Source organism: Paracoccidioides lutzii (assembly GCF_000150705.2).
Source record: "Paracoccidioides lutzii Pb01 unplaced genomic scaffold supercont2.4, whole genome shotgun sequence".
NCBI lineage: Eukaryota > Fungi > Ascomycota > Eurotiomycetes > Onygenales > Ajellomycetaceae > Paracoccidioides > Paracoccidioides lutzii.
The window spans coordinates 1,379,911-1,401,609 of NW_015440950.1; the positions used below are offsets into that span (position 1 = coordinate 1,379,911).

Here is a 21,699-nt window from a genome sequence, read left to right on the forward strand (position 1 = left end):
TTAAAGATATTAATAGAAAAATCAAGTAGTATAAGAATAATGAAGCTGAAAAAAAGTAAAATAAAAAGTGATAGAGACTTGAAGTTGATCTTATAAAAATTGATAATAATTCATTTATATCAGTGATAGAAGAAGAAATAAATCAATTTAAAGATAACACATATATTGAGAATGATATTGATAATCTTTTTATTATAGATTAGCTACTGATTGTTGATATAGAGTGTAATAATAAGAATATAATTTAAGATTTTTATCATTTTGATATTTTTATCATTTTGATGTAATGTACTCACATGAGATATGAGTTGCGTAGTAGCACAATAAGTTAATAACTAACTAGTTAGTCAATTAATGTAATTCATCTCTGAGTGAATCATCAAATTCAAAAAAGCTTTAACTTTCTAACCCACCTATTTTAACGCGTAAAAATGCTATCAATTCGCAGTAAAAATATCAAAAACTCTATAGAAATAGATAGAAGAATTGAATTTATAATAAAAGCTTTAAAAAATAATAAAATTACCTCAATTTATAAAGCTACATATCTTCATAAGGTTTCACATGCTATTCTATACTATAGACTTAATAGTTAATCTGTACACATAAATTTATATATAAATTCAATCAAATTAACTAAGTCTGAAGAAAATCAGCTAGTTTAGTAAAATCTAGATCTGGCAAAATAAAAAATACATCTTTAGCTAGTATTTGTTAAGAATATAATCAATCATTTTAAACTTCAGCATTTAACCTTCACCTCAATCTCTGTTCTATAAGTTGACAAGAACTGAATCTATAAGTTGATTAAATACTGCATAGAGCTTTATTATCACTATTTCAAATACTATAATTATAAATAAGCTAAATATAAAAATATAAAAGTTATTTAAACTTAATTTAAAACTTTGAAGAATATAATTGCTGAGCATGAGATTCTGTTTGAATATATATACAACTTTGATGAAACTGAGTTTATAATAAAGCTTTATATCACTACTAAGATTATTACTAGTAGTGAGTGCTATGATTGAGCAAAGTTTCTATAGTTTAAAAATCAAAAATAAATGATTGTGATTAATGTAGTCAATATATTAGATTAAGTTTTATCTTCATACGTAATTTTTAATAGTCAGAAGCTATAGAAAGGTTGATTTAATGAGCTTTTAGATGATTGAAAACTTGATATTAGTTCTAATAACTAAACTATAGATGAGATAGAAGTTAAATAACTTATTAGACTATTTATTTCTGCTACAAATTCATATAGAATTGATATTTATCTTCTTCTTATTCTAAATAAACATAGTAGTTAACTTATCTCAGAATTTGACTACATCTACAAGAAGAATAAGATTATTCCTCTCTGTATACTAGCATATTTCTCATATCTCTTACAGTTATTAAATATAAGAGTTTTTATAGTTTTGAAATATATATATAGCAGTTTTATTGAATAGTAAATATGATTTGAATTCAATATTATTAAAAAGATAGACTTTCTAGATATCTACTCTACAGTATATATAAAAGCTTTTAAAGCTCAAACCATTCAAAGCAGCTTCAGAGCTACTGATATAATATCATTTGAATCAGATTGAGTCATTCAGCAGCTAGATATTCAACTCTGAATCTCTATCTTTTTAGCCAGCAGATCAAGTAATTCAATCTCATTCTCAATGCTTTAAACATCTAGCAATTGATAGAAATTGCAATGACAGATCAAGAAGATCAAAAGCTTTATGAATAGAGAGTAATCTCAGGATTTAGTCAAAGATTTTAATCAAATTATCAAGATTTATAAATACAGAATAATCAACATCATTATTATAAAGAAGTAATATCAAGATATATTCAATGCAAATGAGAAAGAGAAGCAAAAATGCAAGAGGTCTGCCTGAAGAATTCAACAAGAAGGAGATTTAATCAGACAGAAAGCTACTCAGCTTGCTATTTTAGCTTCTATGCCTATTGAACAATCAGTTATTCAAATTTTTATGCCTCTATTTGCAGAACTTCAATCATGCTCAGGAGTTCCACAATGATGCAGCAATTGCAATTTCCCTGATCATAAGAGAACAAGATGCCTCAATTCTAGTGTAAATTAATTTAATTTAATAAGGCATTGTTGATATGGATATTTCAGGTTAAATTCTAACTAGTTGAAATATAATGATTTTGGTGGTTCGCTTGGGGTGGATTACGTGTATGATAACTAATTAATGAAAGCTTCTCTCTGGAGAAAGCAGCGAAGATAAGCCAGCGTGGATGGTAGGAGCTAGGCCTAAATGAAACTAGTGTGGCCCAAATAGGGCTAGCGTGGAAAAGGAAAGAGCCCTTGCGCTCTCAAACTAATACTTATTTTCTCCCTACGCTTCATAAATTATTCTTGACAAACCCGGCGATTAATTCCAACCGTTTCCAAAACCTCTCTATCCATGCTAATACCAAAATACCGACAATGTAGCACATGAAAATTCATGAGTAAGGAAAGTTATTCCGGCAAAGGGGACAGCTGCTTGCATTGCTGCTCTTAAACCAACGGAACAAACAATCGGAATGGAAAGTATTCTTGCATGTTGCACACCTCTTATTCGGCGTCTGCATGTTGGCTGAGATGACCGAATAACAGATCGCACATTCGCTCTGACCCTTCAGTGCACCTTGGACATTCTTGCGGAATGCAAGAAGGCCATCGATAAGACTGCCGTTGGAGAACATGATAACGCCTTGGATCGTTAGAAGCCAGCTCCTCCATTTCCTTTCGTCGACCGCTACACGGTGCCGGCCTTCCACAACAGCTTGTTGTAACGGGTATGCAGGCGGAAGAGAAATTGCAATCGAAGTTGGGGGAGAATCTTCTTCCACGTCAATGCTTGCGACGATTTCGGCAGTTCTATGAGAAACTTTCACCTGGAGCGGTTGCTCCTCAGTCGTAAAGTCTTGGGTCGAAACCCAATCGCTGACGCCAAGGAGCGAATCCTCAATAACAAGGGGCGATATCTAGAATCGAATTAGCTGGATTTATCAATATGTATGCAGAATATCCAGAACTTACATGTTTTTCTGTCCATGCCTCAACCTGTCCTTTGACGCGCTTTTTGCTGTCAATCCACCAAGCTTTTGTTAAATTAGGTAGATACTTCAGACATAAGTAGTACAGGTGTATAAGCAGGTACTGCGTTTCCCTCTGAGCTGGCTCAGGTTCGTCAAGGCTAAAAGACCGAACATCAAGTTTCGATGCGTCAACCATCTTTCCATGCGGATGCTGCAGGAAATCAAACATAAATTCGAGAAGCGGGTTCAGACAGTCGTTTTCTTTAATATTAGCCACGTAGTTCTCTCGGACGGATGACGACTAAAAAACGGATCAGACTTTTTCAAGTCATGGAGCTTTTATTAGGGTCGGCTTACGGCGTTATTTAAATAATCGAAAACAGTCTTCCAGCTTAACAGGTAACATCGAAGCCCAATCCATACATTGTCATTGACTATTATCCCACTTATAACATCCATTGTAGGGGCCTCCAAGAGGAGGGAAATCAATTCATCCGGGAGACTGGCGACAGAATGAGACAATGCAACGTTCAAGATCACAGCCTCCTGCAATTTCGGGATCGCCCGATGTAGAATATCGTAGGCAGCATGTTGGATGCTTCTATTAGGAGCCGAGAGAATGGGGAAAAGGTTGTTAATGTCTTCGACATGGTCGATGGGTAAACCTGAGATTTGTCGAGAAAGGATATTTGCCGTAATGTTGAGGGGCTGATCGTAGTTCAACGAGGAATCTATACGTAATGTTAATATAAATAAAAAAAACTTGAAAGAATAAGAAATCTCACCAAACTCCGCGAGCAAATTGATTAATGCTGGTGAATGAGTTTTCAAAGAGGCGATCCAAGCATCTACCAATTCATCGTTGCTTTTGCTTGTCGCCAGCAACTTTAAGCAGGCAAAAAGCCTTAGCGAAGAGTGTAAAACAGGAAGGGATTCGTCGACTATTTCAATCTCGTTCCACACAACCCGTAGAAATTCAAGTATACTCGACCAGTGAGAGCCGTATATATCCTTTATCAACGGCAAAATATTAACAAGCAATTTGAGTATTTCCGAATCCAGACTTTGTAATCGGGGTTCTGAGTCCAAGTAATTGACCAAGTGTTGTACCAGAAACACAAGCCTGGGTTTCGGGACGTTCCGTGAAATATTATTTTCTTCTTGAAGGAGAAGGTTGAGGGTTACGATTTTTCGAAGACCTGAATAGCATTAGCAGTCTATAATTACTATATGAAACAGTGAACCTTACCTTCAAGTGGATTCTCAAGTTTAAACCCAGTGACTTCAGAAATTAATTCATTGCACAATCGAATACCCGATGGAGTGGTTGCTATGGAATTTTTGAACGCGGCTACCACTGAAGGCAAAACAAATGGGTTTGAAGATCCGTCCGTTTGTTTTGCCAGTTGGAGATAAGATTCGGCAGATTGGACCGTTTTTAATGAGTCACTTTCCGTGATAACTTTGGCGAATGTTTCCGCTAGGTTGTATGATTTTGGGGAATCGCCTTGCAGCAATTTGAACTTCTGTTCCCAGAGAACAAAAATATTTGGTGCACTGGATTCCTCCTGGTCCATCGTAAACGTTGCAGACTGAATCCAGTCCTTAACTATAAGGCGAGCTTCTGAAACTAGATCTGCACATTCATCCCGAATGTCTGATACATCAAGGTCAAGTAAGCCCTTTGAACCCTCCAAGCTCACGTCATCATCAACTAATTGGACCGCAAGAGGAAAATAGAAAAACAATACTTCGCGGAGGCCTTGCTCCACATACTCCACACTGGTTGATGAAAGTACTTTTGTAACGTAGAATGTAAGTCGGAAAGCAGAAGAGAAGTGGTAGACGTCAAAAGGAACCGAATTAAGTTCATCTAAAAGGCCGCGAGGCAAATATTTATTCGCCAAAAATACTGCCCCTGCAAGCGCATTGATTATAGACGCAGACGTCCTCAAGGGTTTTCGAAGGAATGGATCCAACGCTTGATTCCATTGATCTCGAGTGGGCAATAAACGGGACAATATTCGCGGCTTGTCTTCTATAGGCGTCTTCGAAAGGACCTCCTCCGCAATACTAACCAAGGCGTCAATGCTAAATACGTTGTTAGTAAGGAAATTTCCTCTCCAATCTCGATGGGCTTACTTACGACAACGATTCTTTCCCCACGTTACTAAAATTCTGCTGGACAATTTCGACAGACGACCGGGTGCTACTCTCTCCGTTTATTATATCCTTGATATGTTTCTGTAGGGAGTCGGCAAGTTTAGAAACTTCGTCCGTTGAGGACTCTGCGATATACAATATCCTAGAGACCAGTCGCAAGCCATCTTGACTGTTTACAAACGATCCAATAACCTCTGGACTCTCCAAGGATATCTGAAAGAGGCCATAAAGGCCTTCCCGAATATTGCTATCGGAAGACAGACTATCAATGAGTGAATTTAAAATCCGATAAGCGATTCCACTTTGTAGGGCTCGGTTATTCGTCAAAATAATAATGTCCATCCAGGCTTCTCGCGTAGTATTCAATGCTCTGTTTAAATCTTTCATGATTAAGAGTTCCATATTTGGGTGTGCTTCAGCATCTGGGAGAGTAATGCAGGAGAATAGTTTTTGGAGTCCAGGGAACGTTGAATTTCCAAGATCTGCCTCGAGGAACGTCTCAATGACATTTTTGATGCCATCGTCAAACCCTTGTTTGCCACGACACCCAAATAAGGTGGAAACAAGGCGATTCGCTGAGGGCGAAAACAAAAGTTTGGGGACATCTTCGCTGAGAAACGCTCCCAGTTCTTCAACTTGAGTGGCTATTTGAGGGACTCTGGCAATGGCTTCATCAATCATCGCAGCGGCACCGTATGGTTTTCCATTTCGATACCTCAAAAGCTCCAACGAAGCTTGTAGCAATGGCATGGTTGTGTCTTCGAAAATGTTCGAGATGAATGATAGATGGGCGCGGTCGGATACCCGAGCTAACACCTGTGCTTCCAGATCAAAAAAGCGAATTGCTTGAGCACAGATTGAATCTTGGGACTCTTTGAACCCGCTAGACCTTTCAGGAGAGGATAATTTGATAGCTTGGATTACTCTCTCGGAGATATTTATCCAGAGATCGCGAAGAACTTCCGTGCCAGTTTGTTCAGCCAGCGCATCAAACGACTTTACACATAAATCCGGACCAAATTTCCCTTGCAGTGTCCATTGGCTTTTATCAGGCTGAGCAATTATGTACTGTTCCAAAAGAGGTGAAATCTGAGTTTGAAGGAATCTGTGGCGAGTTGTTTTATTCGAGATAAAGGATGACATCCACAAAGTTGTGTCGATAAAGCATGACCAGGCAGCACCAAGATTACCTCTTTGTTCTTCACGACCTAGAATAGAGTCGTGGATAGCTTCTACTAAACGGGTTGCATCTTGCACCGTGCTATCGTCACTCACAGGCTTCGTTATTAAGACTTCAGAGGGGATAGACTTTAAAATAAGATGTAGGTTTTGCCAATAAGCAACATCAGCCCCTTCTGATCCCTTTCTAATATACTGATAAAGTCGTTTTACAGCGGAGGTTTTGCCAGAATAGTCAGCTGTCCATATCTGCGAGTGTTCCGTGGTCAAGCTTAACAGGACATTGGAGAAGTCAAAGGCAGACCCTAGTTGACTTTTCGGGAGTGCTTTCGAGAGAAAACAAGTGCTGATTGTTTTCCAATCGATTAAATTTCTCTCCATAGAAAGCAAAGTATGGAGAAGCTCGTATATAGATCGGCGGACAAAAGGATCTTCATGGCATGAGAACAGCCAAAGCGATTTGCTGCCAATAAGAGTTGTTATGGAACCGGAGTCCTTTTCAAGTTGAACGGAAGTAGATCTAGCTGTTACATATTCAGTTCTACCATTTGTGCAAGATCAAAAGAAAAATTCCAACTCACCTAATAGTTGGTTGAGCACACGTAAAGCTGTGGCGACGACTCGGGCATGCTTTGCTTCGGCCTCATCGGGTCTAACTGTTCGCTCATCACTCAGAGTCTGAGGGGTTTGTTCGAGAACGGCATCTATAACAAACGCGAAAATTGAAGATTGGTAGATCTTCCACAGGCTTTGCCTTTTTTCTTCAGTTGGGAAGGCTCTAACGATGGACTCTTGAGCCGCTTTGGATGCCAATTTATCACTGTCGTAGAGACCGGCAAGCCATGCACCAACTACCTTTGGGATATAAGGAGCTATCCTCCTCCCCGATAACGACACAATGCAACCTTGAAGGATATGGGCTAGTTGTCGAACCCTGCGAGAAATATCTATTGACATACGTGGATATATTTTCATCTATTCATAAGACAGCCTATCATTACTACATGGTCAATTGTTTCCAATAGGAGAGAAAACATACCCAAGCTTCTATGAGACCATCTTCTAAACTACCACTCTCAGTACCTTGCGCACGTAGGAATTCATGTAATTCCTCCAGCGCCTTCGTCTTTGTGGTAGTATCCCTCTTCAGAAGATTTTTGAATGAAACTACCACTTGCGACTGAGATATTTTAGAAAGATCTGGCGGCTCCGCGACGTATGACAAAGAGAAAAATAAGCTTCCTTGGGATGCAAAATTGTTTGAGAATCCTCCAAATGCGCCCACAGAGCTCGCAAATGCCCCAGACGCAGCCCTGCTGCTCGATGCTTGGGACTTGGCTTTTTTACTCATGATGCTGGTAGGCTGGTCGACAGGGACGTAGTGAGAAAAGAATATTTCAAAATATACAACCCCACACCCTATCTAAAGAATAGAATAGAAAGCCATGGATTCACAAAGGAGCGTGTGACTCCATCCGCAACAGGGATGATGATAAACGAAACCAGCCTCTTTATCATTGGCAGTATCAACATCTGCGCCCGGAGTCGTTGTTCGTTGCCTTGCCGTCTTGGTCTTGGGCTCTTTGCCTCACAAATAAAATTCATATCTGTGAGCTGGCTGAAGTCCCGTGACCTGGCGTCGCACTAGTTAACCATTCTCCGGATTTGTAACGCGTTTGAGCCTCATTCCGCGATAATTCCTTGGCAGAGGTTCGCTGTCACCGTATCCTGTTGTTGCTATCTCTCATCGGGCGCCAGGGAGGTGGTCATTTTGAAGGGGAAAAGCCTCCTGCGTTCAATATGAAGTTCTTTATTGAGTATGATGGTCAAATTCCCTATTTGTGGAACCTGGGAATTTGTCCATGACCGCTAACTCAAATTTTGTGGTAGTGACCTGCCTGTTCTATTCCCATACCCTCGCATATATCCTGAACAATATGCGTACATGTGCGATCTCAAAAAGACGCTGGATGCCGGTGGGCACTGCGTTCTGGAGATGCCGTCAGGCACTGGCAAAACTGTCTCACTTCTTTCCTTGATTATTGCATACCAGCAGCATAAACCCGAGCAACGAAAACTCATATATTGCTCTCGGACAATGTCCGAGATCGAAAAGGCTTTGGCGGAGTTAAAAGCTCTTATGAAATATCGTGCTCAGCAGCTGGGATATACTGAAGACTTTCGAGGTCTTGGTCTTACAAGTCGAAAGAATTTATGTCTTCATCCCTCTGTGAAACGAGAGAAGAGCGGGACAATTGTAGACGCTCGATGCCGAAGCATGACAGCAGGCTTTGTAAAAGAGAAGAAGGAAAGGGGAGAGGATGTTGAGTTGTGCATATATCATGAGGTTTGTTACTCCTCACCATAATTTTATCTATGCTCACCCATCTAGAATCTTGATCTGCTTGAACCAAGTAATCTTGTCCCGCCTGGCGTTTTTACACTTGACGATATGCTTAAATACGGAGAACAACATAAGCAGTGCCCCTATTTCTCCGTCCGTCGTATGGTATGATCACTTCAGCATATTTGTATGGAGTGCGGGGTTTGCTAACTTCCCGCAGATGCCGTTTTGTAACGTCATAATATACTCCTATCACTATCTTCTCGACCCAAAGATCGCCGAAAGAGTTTCGCAAGAATTGTCAAAAGACAGTATCGTTGTCTTCGATGAAGCCCATAATATTGACAACGTCTGTATCGAATCTTTGAGTATTGATTTGACAGAAGATTCGTTACGAAAAGCTAGTCGTGGGGCAAACAACCTTGAACGTAGAATTGATGAAATGAAGAGCTTGGATGCAGAGAAGTTACAGAACGAATACCAGAAGTTAGTTGAAGGCCTGAGGGAAGCTGATGAAGCTCGTCAAGAAGAACAACTCATGGCCAATCCTGCACTACCCGACGACCTTCTGAAAGAAGCCGTTCCGGGAAATATTCGCAGAGCAGAACACTTTGTAGCTTTTCTAAAACGATTCATCGAGTATTTAAAAACTCGAATGAAAGTCACCCATACCATATCCGAAACACCTCCTTCTTTCTTGGCTCACTTGAAGGATTTGACCTTCATTGAGAGAAAACCTCTACGATTTTGTGCGGAACGTCTGACATCTCTCGTCCGGACACTGGAACTTATGAACCTTGAAGACTACCAGCCTCTCCAGCAGGTTGCTGCGTTCGCTACTCTGGCAGCTACATATGAGAAGGGCTTTCTTCTTATCCTTGAACCCTTCGAATCGGATACCGCAACCGTTCCGAACCCTATACTCCATTTTACATGCCTGGATGCTGCCATCGCCATAAAGCCAGTTTTTGACAGGTTTAGCTCAGTCATCATCACTTCCGGAACACTTTCTCCCCTGGAAATGTATCCTAAGATGCTTGGCTTCACAACCGTGCTACAAGAGTCGTACAGTATGACACTTGCTCGCCGGTCATTCCTTCCAATGATCGTTACACGTGGATCTGATCAAGCACAGATATCCTCCTCATTTCAAATTCGGAATGACCCAGGTGTAGTGCGAAACTATGGAAACTTGTTACTCGAATTTTCTCGTATAACGCCAGATGGAATTGTCGTCTTTTTCCCGTCTTATCTCTACATGGAATCCATTATCAGCATGTGGCAAGGTATGGGTATATTGGATTCTATATGGAATTACAAGTTAATTTTAGTGGAAACTCCCGATTCCCAGGAATCTTCCCTTGCCCTCGAAACTTACCGAACTGCATGTTGCAATGGTCGAGGCGCAATTCTACTTTGTGTGGCCCGTGGTAAAGTTTCTGAAGGAATCGATTTTGATCATCACTATGGTCGCACGGTGATTTGTATTGGAGTACCTTTCCAGTATACCGAATCTCGCATCCTCAAAGCTCGATTGGAATTTTTACGTGAGAATTACCGGATTCGTGAAAACGATTTTCTTTCCTTCGATGCCATGCGCCATGCTGCGCAGTGTCTTGGACGGGTCCTTCGTGGCAAGGACGACTATGGAGTCATGGTGCTCGCGGATCGCCGTTTTCAAAAGAAGCGTGCACAGCTCCCCAAATGGATAAGCCAGGCCATGCTCGAAAGTGAGACGAATTTGAGTACTGATATGGCGATGGCAACAGCGAAGAGCTTCCTCAGGACTATGGCACAGCCGTTCAAGTCAAAAGATCAGGAAGGGATTTCGACTTGGAGTATAGCTGATCTCGAGCGTTATGTGAAGAAACAAAGGGAGGAGGAAAGCAAACGATACAGTGAAGCGATAGCCAATAACCTGGAAGAGGTGACTAACGGAAATCAGAATCGAAATGGAAGAGTGATCGCTATGGATGAATTCGACGAAAATATTGATGAAGAACTTATGATGCTTGATGCCTGACGTGAATTGGATTTTTTTTACTTCCCTTTTTTATCTTTTCTTTTCCTTCTTCTATTTTTTTTTTTTTTTTTTTTTTTTTGTTTTGGTAAGTGTGTGTGTTAAATACATCGTCGTCATGGGTTTAAAGGTCAAGGACTGCATTAGTGGGAGATACCATCGGGTTTGGTTGGCGTTATATTGGAATCTAGCTGTGAGGTCCGAAATACCTGTATTATTTGAATTACGCCCTCTTTATGTCTAAATATTAAATAAATCTTAGAATGTTCGGCTCTGCTAGTATAAGTGTGCCGATTCTCGTAGAACTTTTCCTTGCCAAATATATCGCGATAACAAAATCAACCTCAGAAACACGCCATATACGCTAACAAAGAATACAAGACCTATTTCAAATTTCCAGACAATCACATGTGTAATAAACCAACGAGGGCTTGCATCGCAACGGTCTTGCATAGCCACTTTCAGCCAACAGGGGCAAGTACATCAAAGGCACCAGTGCCAACAGTTCCAACACGTCCCATGACAATCCTACCACTGGGGCCATTGAGGTTATCCCAATCCCTCTCAAGCACCGCATCTCTCAAAAATCCAACAGTAGTTTCGAAACTCATCTTCATCAACGGCGAGGTGTTATCCTTGACCAGTCCCATGCGGTTAAATGCGCGGAAGCCACCAGCGTGAGTCATAACATCACCAATAAGATTCAAATGCCGGTTATCGACTGAGATACTATGGCTGTTGAAAACTGTAGCCATTTCACGAATGATAGATGCACGTGCAGCCTCGACTCCGTACCAGACTAGCATGTCGGCGATTGAATTGGTGTATAGAGTGTGAGGGTTGACAATATGTTGGTACTCTCGCATGGCTAACAAATTGACGCCGTCGGTGATGACGTGGGCTGGATTATCTTTGTCGGTCTCGACGTAAGTACAGATCCCAAGCCTGGGGATGTTCTGAATCAAAGAAGCTCTGGCAGCGCCTTCGACGAGTGGAAGGAGCAGAAGCTTGGGTATTGAGATATCGTACTGTAGCTGAATGTGGCAGGATTTACCATTCTTTAGGCTGAATTTGAACTTGGTAACTTCAGAATACTTGCTGATGACAGTGTCCTCGCTCTTTTTGCTTTTTTGAATCTTTTCTAAGTCGGAGTCGCCATCTGCGTCTTCCATGTCGACATCCTCCCGGGCAGCTGCAGCACCCTGGCGGTCCCCGTCGGTCTCCTCATCAGAATCCAACTCCTGGGAATCCTGTCCACGGATAATGTCTTCCTCTCCTTCGTCGGGGGCTTCGTAAGAAACTTGATTCGAACGATTCATGTGTGCCATAGCCCTTTTCGCATCGTCTTGGTCCTCCGCATCATCGTCGTCATTAGTATCTGCGTCAGCGTCTCTGGCTTCACGCCCAAACCGTCTCGTAGGCTCTTCCATAACTCTAGCGGAGACACCGATGTCAGGTTGAGCAGCAGAGAAGGTTGATAGAGATTTTTCAGCTGTCCGTCTCTTCAACTCTGCCCGTGTTAATTTAACAAGACGGGGCACAAAAGTATTCTGAAGTGTCTTAAGAATGTCTTCAATTTGGATGGCATATTCTTCAGTGTACTCTTCAGGAGGAAAAAAATCTATTTCCAAGTCATAGATCTTTGCCTTCGCACGTCCTGATCCAGACGAGATACGCTCATGGACTCTGAGAGAGTCAACAACTTCCGCAAGAGACAGCCTGCTGATCCCTTTGGCGAACATTCTTCCATCCCGTTCCGAAAGACTCCGATGAAAGATAGCAGTCATTGTTGGTGTAAGGATTTGACTACTCGCTGTCATAACAATTTCACGTAGCCGGGGAATACCAAGTGTCACATTTTTCGTCGAGTGCCCGGCCAGATGGAAAGTGTTGAGCGTCATCTGGGTAGACGGCTCACCAATAGACTGTCCAGCAACAATGCCAACGGATTCACCCGGTTCCACGACCGATCTCATATATTTCATATTCATCACTTTGGCGAAACTACCTTTGGAAATCCCATCCTCAACCTTACCCTTCTCCCTCAGTTGCTTATCGGGGTTTTCTTTTTGATACTAGTAATGGTACATGTCAGTCTATGAGATTCAAATTAAACCGTTGTACGACTGATTATTTACCTTTCTCAACGCCATCGCGAAGGTTTCTGAGGTACTGCCGTAGCAAGATCCAGGAACGAAGATGGACAGTGCAGGGTCTATACAGTCCAATTTGCGAGTCTTTCTAAATTTTTTGATGGCATTTCGATTCCATTCTGCTGCAGCATCACTACCGATTCTAGTGAACTCGTCAGAACCATTGAGCTCTTCGAGGACAGTCCAATAGTTCTGAGCCAAAAAAGAGAAATCCTGCAGATGTTTCTGCTTGGTAATTTCAAGACCATCTTCGCCGTAAAGAAACTGGATAACCGATCCATCTGAGGTTTCGCGTACAGAGTTGTCGTATTCTGCCTTCAATCCTTCCATTCCCTTAATCAAGCACCGCTGGAGATATCCGGACCTTGATGTCTTAACAGCAGTATCGATAAGACCTTCTCTACCAGCCATGGCGTGGAAATAATACTCCTGGGGTTTTATTCCTGTCAGGAAGCGACCAGAAATATAACCTCCAGCCATGAGACTAGTCTCAAACGGTTTGAAAGATGGCAAAGTTTTCCCGCTGATCATCACAGGCACCCTGCGGCCTTCGAGAATCTGCTGGCCTAAATTGCAAGAAATTAGATTTGCATTGACCACTGTTCCCTTAGCTCCAGATGTTGTCATGGCTTGCATTTGGTTCCACGGGAACGGCTTCTCAAGCCCAAGCGGAAGGCAAGCAGCAGAAATTTCAGAAGAGACAGTGGCCGCTTGTGAGCTGCAAACAGCGTCTAATCCAGCTTGCTTCTCATCATCACGGAGCGCATCTTCCAGGCGTCGTTTAAGTTCGGCCTCTTCATCATCGACTGGATTTATATCCAGAGTAACATATTTCAATGCAATTTGACGACCTAAGCTTTCGGCTTCTTGCAGTATCATTTTCCGATCCTCGTCTCCTTTCTTGGTTAGGCGAAGATCATCCATACCGCAGGTGAAAGCTCGCATGTGTAAAAATTTCGTCAATAAACGACCTATGATACCTATCAATTTGCCGGCAACAACGTGCCCATAAAGTTCGTGAACGGAATGGATGAGGCCGCTTGGGCTTGGACCAAGTTGAGCCTTGTCGAGGATACCACAGAGAAGCTCGCCATCTTGAAAAATAACTTGCCCTTCCTCTGAACCCTTTCCCCAGCAATCTCCTCGAGTGGAAGATTTCCCCGTCAGATTCAAACCGTGGAATTTTATTGGTGTAATATTCAGCATGATCGTGGAAATGATTTGCTTTCCGGTCCAAAGCTTCTGTGGTCGTTGAATTGCCGGTTCCATAAGCACAATCTTTTCTATAACGGTGTGGGAGTTCTCAGGTCGCAAGCAACTGTATAAGAGTTGATGGTAGTCTTCTTTATCAAAAAATGTATCGCGACTTGTAAACCATACTCCCATTGAAATATGATCCTGGATCAAACCTCTAAGTGGTTTTCCAGAGGTAGCTGACAGGTATTGATGATCAGTATCGGCTAGTTGCATCGCCTCCGCTCTTGCGATTTCATTCTGGGGGAAGTGCAAGTTCATCTCGTCACCGTCGAAATCCGCGTTATAGGTATTACAGTTTGCATAATGCATCCTGATTGTTCTCTCACCGGTAAGTACTCGAGCACGATGGCCCATTATAGAAGGTTTGTGGAGGGTTGGTTGCCGATTCATAAGAACAATATCACCAGTGGTCAAATGCCGATAGACCTTTTTGTTTCTTGATCGTTTTATCTTGAAGTTTGACGGAGAGAGCAACATATTTGCGATGGCTATTCGTTCATCAACACCTTTAAATTTCAGACTCACTACCTGACCGATCTCGTTCTCAACAGCAGCAGCGCCAGGGTATATGTCAGGTCCATTTATTACAGCTTGTTTGAGTTCCCTATAATTATGGTTTGTAACAGGTTCCGGATAGGTGAGTTTCTTCGCAAAAACAAGAGGAACTCCGATTTCATTTGTTTCAATATTAGGGTCGGGAGATATAACGCTTCTTGCAGCAAAGTTGACTCGTTTTCCCATCATGTTTTTTCGAAACAATCCATCCTTTTTTTCTAACCTCTGCTTGATACCGTCCTCATTTTGCATGGCCGCGGCGCCTTGGTTCGGATTTTTATCGCGATCTATGAGGCTGTTTACCGCATCCTGGAGCTGTACAATTGTCTGAAGGAGATCCCTGTAATCTCGTAGTCTGGTAGATGACTCAGTGCTATCACCCTGTCGTTCTCTGCTGATTTGATTTATTTGGTCGCAGAGTTTGAGAATCCTAGTGAATGAAGTGTTCTGTTGCGCCTCGATGATGTCGCTCGATCCACTAGCCGCTATTGGTCGATATTTGTTTGGTGGCACAAGAATGGTCTTGATGAAGAATAGATCCGGACTGACGCGTGGGCGATGCTTTGATCTAGGGCGTGAGTCGTAAACCAGATTTAAAACTTCTTGTTCCCTTTCAAAAAGAAGTCGCAGCGATGCATACACTTCTGGGGATGGCATGAATTGCTGCGCACCCTGGTCACTAGGCTTGTTTCGAGATCCCCTCTCTTCAACCTGTGCCAACACAGCATTGCCCATAGTGATCTGCTGTTCTGCACCATGAGAATCGGTAGAAACGCTGGCATTATCATCATCTGGGAAACCATTCATGTAAGAATTGCCGTGCTTTTTGGACAGGTCATTTGCTTCCTTCATGAGCAATAACGGATTAGGGATATGAAATCCGGCTTCGGTCATAGCAATTTTGGCCTTCTGTGGCAATGGCATTTTAAATATCTTCGAGTACTTGTCTCTGCGAAACGGAGGCGAAATGCTAAATACATGGATTAGTTAAGAGAATGACTGCCAGAACATTATTACTTACCCGCTGCAGGAAGCACATTTCTTGACAGCTGTGATATCCTTAAGAAACGCTCTCACAATATCCCTCCGCCGTTCTATAGCAACGGGATTCTTCACGCCATACAAAAAGTTCTGATCTTTGTTTCTCATTTTCACGTTGTAGATACACCGTTTAACATATGCATCCTGACGTCTGATAAAATCCTCCTCGTCTTCGTCCTCGCTATCTTCTGATCCCGATACGGGGTTGCCTTTACTTCGAGACCCCATGCCATCAATAGCCGCAGCTTCCTCAATCAAGCCATATTGTAGAAGTCGCATTTTGCAAGCATAAGACTTGATATCAACTCTAGACATCCGAAACCGATGGCAATAGACACATTGAGCTCTAAGAAGGCGAAAGAGTTGATCAAAGAAAGTAACGTTGTAGACATGAACAGGGAGTTCTATATGTCCGGAATGGCCATTGCAGGACCATGAATTAAGTCGGCATGTTGTACATCTAAAAGCTTTCAGTCAACAACCTAACACAGGAGAGCATGAGGAAAAGAAAAACAAAACGGAGCGACTGCATACACATGGTCTCCCCATGCTCCAAGAGCTGGGTCATACAACCCTCCAGGTACAGGATTATTCAGTGAATCGAGAGCAGGAGTGTTGTAGATCCGCTTAATAGAAATTGTTTTAATCTCCTCATCGGAGAGCACTCCGAAATCAATCTCCCCAATCGACGAACAAACGGGCCGCGCGAAACTTGACATCGCCTCACAATATTTCTGAGACTGGAATTGCTTGGCAGTCAACTGTTGAGCAGTGTCAGGAGTTGACTGCGTCAACCGTTGAAGATGTGTTACTGCTACGTCTTGGAGCGAATTAATTTTGAGACGCACTCTTTTTCTGCTGCGGCTGACCGCTTTTAACTTCACTTGTTCCTGCCAACATCACAATCTCAGCCTCCACCACTCCGAGCAACTGTACAACATCAGCTACTCTCTCACACATCTACTAAGGGTCCACTGTTGTTCCAACTCGTCGATAAATCCCTTTTCGTGACTGAGTTACCCAGTATTTTAGTCATGGCGGACGCAGGCAATGTGCTGAAGCGACCGCACCCCGAAAACGATGAAAGCAATCTGCAGAAACGATCGCGCTCCAACAATGGCTCCCCTATGCCCGGTAACGGCAGCAAAGGGGGCATTAGCAAGGAAGAAATTGATAGGATGGTGGCTGAGGCGTGTGCAAAGGCAGAGGCTGCTCGAGCGAAAATGCAAGCCAAGAGAGGAGGAGGCACTCCCATAACAGCGACACAGTCAGCTTCACCAACGACTTCGTCATCTGGCGTAGTTAGCCCAGCGCTTTCGAGACTGGAGCAAATGAAAGCAAGGGTAGCAGCAGCTACGGGAAGGGTAAATTCTACAGCCCAACAACGAACGCCTACTCCGTCTACATTTATGCCTCCAGTTCTTGATGATGGGTTATCCCGGGCAAAAGGTGGCTTAGACGTTGGTCTGCATCCCGCTCTACTAGGTGACACTACTCAAGATTCGAAATCGTCGAAAGGCAAACAAGCAATGCAGCCTAAGTTTGCGACTACCATGGCAAATCGTCGAACAGAGTCGCCGGTCCCTTCATTCAAGTCTGGCAAACAAAAAGCACAACTCGACCTGACCGCGCCCTCACTAGAAGAAACGAAGAACAACCCATATTTTGATCCCAACCTTGGCGCGAAAAGTGCTATGGCGAGACCTCGTCAGTCACGACAGTTAGTATTTAACCAAAAAGGGAAATATATTCAACAAGCAGCAGCGCTTCGACGTCTAGCTCAGCTCGAGATTATGAAAAAGAAAATTGCCGAACGCGCACGCCAAGCGGGTGTAGATGAAGACTTGGATGCAGAGAAAGCATTTTTAGTTCCTGCTCCTCCCGCGATCGAATGGTGGGATGAAGGCTTGGTCAATGGTTCGGATTATTCCGTTATTGATGATCCACAAAACCTCAAAGTTGATACTCCAGACACTGTAATCTCTATATATATTCAACACCCAGTACTCCTCGACCCTCCACAGGATAAAAACATTCCAGCACCAAAGCCAATGTTCCTTACGGCAAAAGAGCAAGCCAAAATCCGTCGACAGCGACGGATGGCAGACCTTAAAGAGCAACAAGCCAAAATTAGATTGGGACTAGAGCCAGCTCCACCACCAAAGGTCAAAAAATCAAATCTTATGCGTGTTCTTGGTGAGGAAGCCGTCAAGGATCCAACTGCCGTCGAAGCTCGCGTCAATCGGGAAATCGCCGAACGATTTGACAAACATGTGTCAGCCAACGAGTCACGCAAGCTGACGAAGGAACAACGGCATGAGAAACTCGCCACACAACAGGTTCATGACGCAGCAAAGGGTATATATATGTCGGTGTATAAAATAGACAGTCTTGCCAACGGCCGACACCGGTTTAAAGTCAGTAAAAATGCAGAACAACAGAACCTGTCAGGAGTGTGCATTATGCATCCAAAGTTCAACCTCGTGATTGTCGAGGGCGGCCATCATTCTATAACTGCCTACAAGAAGCTCATGTTAAATCGCATTGACTGGTCTGAAAATACACATCCAAACAACGATCGTGAAGCGCTGGCTTCGTGGCTTGCTGCGGAGGATGAGAAAACGGGGGAACTGAAGGATTTGAGCCAAAACACCTGTTCGCTAGTTTGGGAAGGGGAAGAAAAAACTCGAGCATTTAGAAAGTGGCTCGGGGCGCGTGTGTGTGAAACAGACGCTGCTGCGAAAGATGCATTAACGCGGGTTAAACTAGAGAACTTTTGGACATTGGCGAAGAGTCTGAAAGCTGGGACGACATGATGAATCTAGGATCCTTGTTTTATTATAATTTGTTTCCAAGACATGTAAATTCTTAAGCAGCTTTGCGGTACCATGGTCTTCAGATTTCAAATAGGAGCTCTCGAGCTCGCCCAGGCCAACCTTTTACAACCTCAGAAAGGGTTAAATAATGAAAACATGTTAATATTTCAAGTGTGGACACAGCAGAATATTCAGTGCTAAAACCAACCAGTCGTCTCCAACATCAACGATTGTTATATACGTAGGTCATAGTAGAATCAATGAAGCCATCAATCAACCTACAATTCAAGCAAAATAAAATCAACCATCGCTTTTGTCCATAACCCAAATTTTGAAAAAACCCCCGTATATCCCAGATGTAGAGAATGGAATGCGCTTGTATCCTAACATCCCACCAAACAAAGGAACAAAGCAGAGCAGGAAGAAACAATCCAGGGCCAAAAAAATGGGCAAAATCTCTCCCCCGAGCATGAATATCCAATCTTCCCCCAAGATTAAATCCTAATATTAACCACAATTAAGTGTGGATGGAACAACATAGATGGAATGAATGTATACCATACATTAAAGAATTCTATACAAGGAAGGATTCAGGAAAGCACGTGAGTTACGTAGTTTCGGATATGTAGAAGAGGTATTCAAATCTCACGAAAGATGGAAAGTTTGCGTTTCAGTATGCCCATCATTCAAGAGCCACCCGTTCTCAACCTCCTTAACAGATCCAACTGAGCCTGTGCGGCAGCGAAGGTGTCAGCTGAGGATTGATTTGAGGATACTTGAGCTGAGTATGCACCTTGTTGGGTTGGTGGTTGGTTTTGCTGCTGCTGCTGCTGCTGCTGCTGCTGGAAATTGGGGAAGAAGGCCGGGTTTATATGGGAACCTGGTGGTGGAAAAGGTGAGGTTTGGGCTTGTTGTGAAGACTGGAATGAAAGCGATTGCTGAGCTGGCGGAGAGTGGAAAGGAAAAAATGTTTGGTTGGTGTTGTACATCTGAGGAGTGTGGTTTGGTTGTTGATATTGATAAGGGGGGTAGAAAGGTAGATTGTAGGGAGCTTGCTGCTGGTAGGGATTCTGCGGTTGATGTGAAGTTTGTGGAGGATGGAACTCAGCAGATTGCGGAGGGTAGTTGCTTTGCGATGGTTCTTGTTGCAGTTGTTTCTCTGACTGCGGTTGTGGCCGCGACTGTTGTTGGTGGCGATCATCTCTGTGCTTCTGGTGGCCCCCGCCTCTCCCGCGTCCTCGCCCTCCACGATCAACCCCTCTGCCTCCGCCTCCCCTGGAGGCCCTCTCCGCAAATTGCTTACGTGGTTGAGATTCCTCTAGAGGTCTTTCACCATAACCTATCATTTTGTGGTAACTATTCGGCCGAGACAAAGGGGTATAGCCTTCTTCTGCACCAACATCGTCGTAGTTTAACTCCGAGTTTCTAAGTTCCGATGGACCGGGGAGATCTCTTCTCAGCTTTCCATGTCCATTTGCATCACGTCGCCCATCCTTCTTCTGTTGACGCTTTTGCTTCAGTAGTCGCTTGTACTCAGCTTCCGCCTCATCGTCTGAAAACTCGATTTCCTCATCTCCAACCTCTTCATCATGGAAATTAGAAGCATCACTACCCTTAAGTCCCTTTAGAGGCTGTGTGAACACAAATGTAGAATGATCCATAACGTAAAAAACAGGCGAACCGCGCTCCAGATTTGCCGCCTTTATCGATTCCTCATTCGGGAATCGAACTGTGTATAATGGCTGCTCTACTCTTCCTAAGATTTCGGATACTACACCAATGACACTTAGATTAGCAAGGCAAAGGACCGAACCGCTCTCCAGCACTTGATATTCTCCAGAAATATTTGCTTTGATAACGACCACATTTTCCACAATTGTTTCCACGTTCCCAAGGACTTCTACCTTCATATCGGGAGTGACGGTAATGTCAGGTTTAGGTACGATTTCTTCCGGCTTCTCATTTGCTGTCCTAACTTGTCTTCCTTTATGTTTTCCATCTCCTTCATCGTCCGAAGCGCCCTCTGTCGCCATTAGTATCCGGGCTTGTTCCTCTGGGTCTAGTAAGTCATACTCCTCGCTGCTGTCTTCATCATCGCTACCATCAGAAGACGAGGATGAGGAAGAAGATTCATAAGGTGAAGAGTCCATCTCCCACTCGGGATTTTCGCTATTGTCGGGGCCAATTTCCGCACCTCCTGTGTTTCTTGGAGCACCTCCAGATAACCCTCCGGATACTCCGTTCTGCGTTGGTGATATTGGCTCACTATCTGTCGTCAAAATGGCAGCGACGGCATTGGGCTTGGATTCTTCCGAAAAAGTATGATTCTGATCTTGTACTTCTCCTTCATGGTGCTGCACAACAGGGCTTGTATCTCCCATTTTTACATCATCCGGTGGTGTAATTCGTTGATTACATTCGCGCGAAGTTTCAGCGGGCTTAACCCCAGAACATGTCGATTTGACGATACCGCCACGATCCGTAGACCCAATCCCTTGGGGCGCCACAGTTGCATTGTCCCTATTCAAGAAGACGAGTCCAGGTATTGTCGGTGCAGGTTTCAGCGGTGTAGGCGCGACAGTAGTGTTACTATCTTCGGCGCCCCAGCTCTGAGCATTATTGACCGGTGAACCTGCATTCAGAGGAGTGTTGTAGAAATCGCTTCCATCATCCACAAGCGTTTCTCCAAGCTCGAAGTCATTCGATACTGGTTCAAGACATGGCCGTTTTGCAGGAGGGTCCATAATATCTCCGGGCATTGGCTGGCCCGTAGACGGCATATCTGTCATTACTTAAACTTGTCAACCGTAACAGATAGAAAAGCTGACGTTGTGGAAGTCGTCGTTAGAGTTAAGCTGCATGGAGCAAGTAGTTGTTCTTTTTGCAAATTAGTGCTGAATATTTGTAGATACATTAGAATTAACTAACCGGGCCCTAGTGGTTGATTTCATAATCAACCTCCAGTCAGACACTCGCATACGAGGGTCCGCCACCTCAACATGAAATATTTTTTTAGATATTTTATTCCATCTTCAAAATTCAATAACCAGTCAACACAATGACTTCTTCATATATTTTAATAGAGAATAAGATCACAGAAGCTCTAGAATCCAT

The 21,699-nt window shown here is 43.2% G+C and overlaps 5 protein-coding genes across 5 annotated transcripts; 2 read left to right on the forward strand and 3 right to left on the reverse strand.

Moving 5' to 3' along the window:
- Nucleotides 1-2,478: 2,478 nt before the first annotated feature.
- Nucleotides 2,479-7,750, reverse strand: PAAG_02195 (hypothetical protein; the record flags this gene model as incomplete). The annotated part of the gene is made up of 8 exons (XM_015844566.1): nucleotides 2,479-3,003; nucleotides 3,059-3,358; nucleotides 3,415-3,788; nucleotides 3,843-4,256; nucleotides 4,307-5,148; nucleotides 5,204-6,923; nucleotides 6,981-7,374; nucleotides 7,439-7,750. 8 exons carry the CDS (start codon nucleotides 7,748-7,750, stop codon nucleotides 2,479-2,481), a joined length of 4,881 nt encoding a protein of 1,626 aa, XP_015701570.1.
- A 449-nt stretch (nucleotides 7,751-8,199) lies between these two features.
- Nucleotides 8,200-10,766, forward strand: PAAG_02196 (DNA repair helicase RAD3; the record flags this gene model as incomplete). Its single annotated transcript, XM_002796262.1, has 4 exons — nucleotides 8,200-8,216; nucleotides 8,290-8,746; nucleotides 8,792-8,908; nucleotides 8,964-10,766. The coding sequence occupies 4 exons, from the start codon at nucleotides 8,200-8,202 to the stop codon at nucleotides 10,764-10,766; spliced, it is 2,394 nt and encodes a 797-aa protein (XP_002796308.1).
- Nucleotides 10,767-11,224: 458 nt separating this feature from the next.
- Nucleotides 11,225-16,488, reverse strand: PAAG_02197 (DNA-directed RNA polymerase I subunit RPA1; the record flags this gene model as incomplete). Its single annotated transcript, XM_002796263.2, has 4 exons — nucleotides 11,225-12,838; nucleotides 12,902-15,698; nucleotides 15,750-16,229; nucleotides 16,304-16,488. 4 exons carry the CDS (start codon nucleotides 16,486-16,488, stop codon nucleotides 11,225-11,227), a joined length of 5,076 nt encoding a protein of 1,691 aa, XP_002796309.1.
- A 315-nt stretch (nucleotides 16,489-16,803) lies between these two features.
- Nucleotides 16,804-18,585, forward strand: PAAG_02198 (hypothetical protein; the record flags this gene model as incomplete). Its single annotated transcript, XM_015844567.1, has 1 exon — nucleotides 16,804-18,585. One exon carries the CDS (start codon nucleotides 16,804-16,806, stop codon nucleotides 18,583-18,585), a length of 1,782 nt encoding a protein of 593 aa, XP_015701571.1.
- A 686-nt stretch (nucleotides 18,586-19,271) lies between these two features.
- On the reverse strand, nucleotides 19,272-21,374 carry PAAG_02199 (hypothetical protein; the record flags this gene model as incomplete). The annotated part of the gene is made up of 1 exon (XM_015844568.1): nucleotides 19,272-21,374. One exon carries the CDS (start codon nucleotides 21,372-21,374, stop codon nucleotides 19,272-19,274), a length of 2,103 nt encoding a protein of 700 aa, XP_015701572.1.
- Nucleotides 21,375-21,699: the final 325 nt, after the last annotated feature.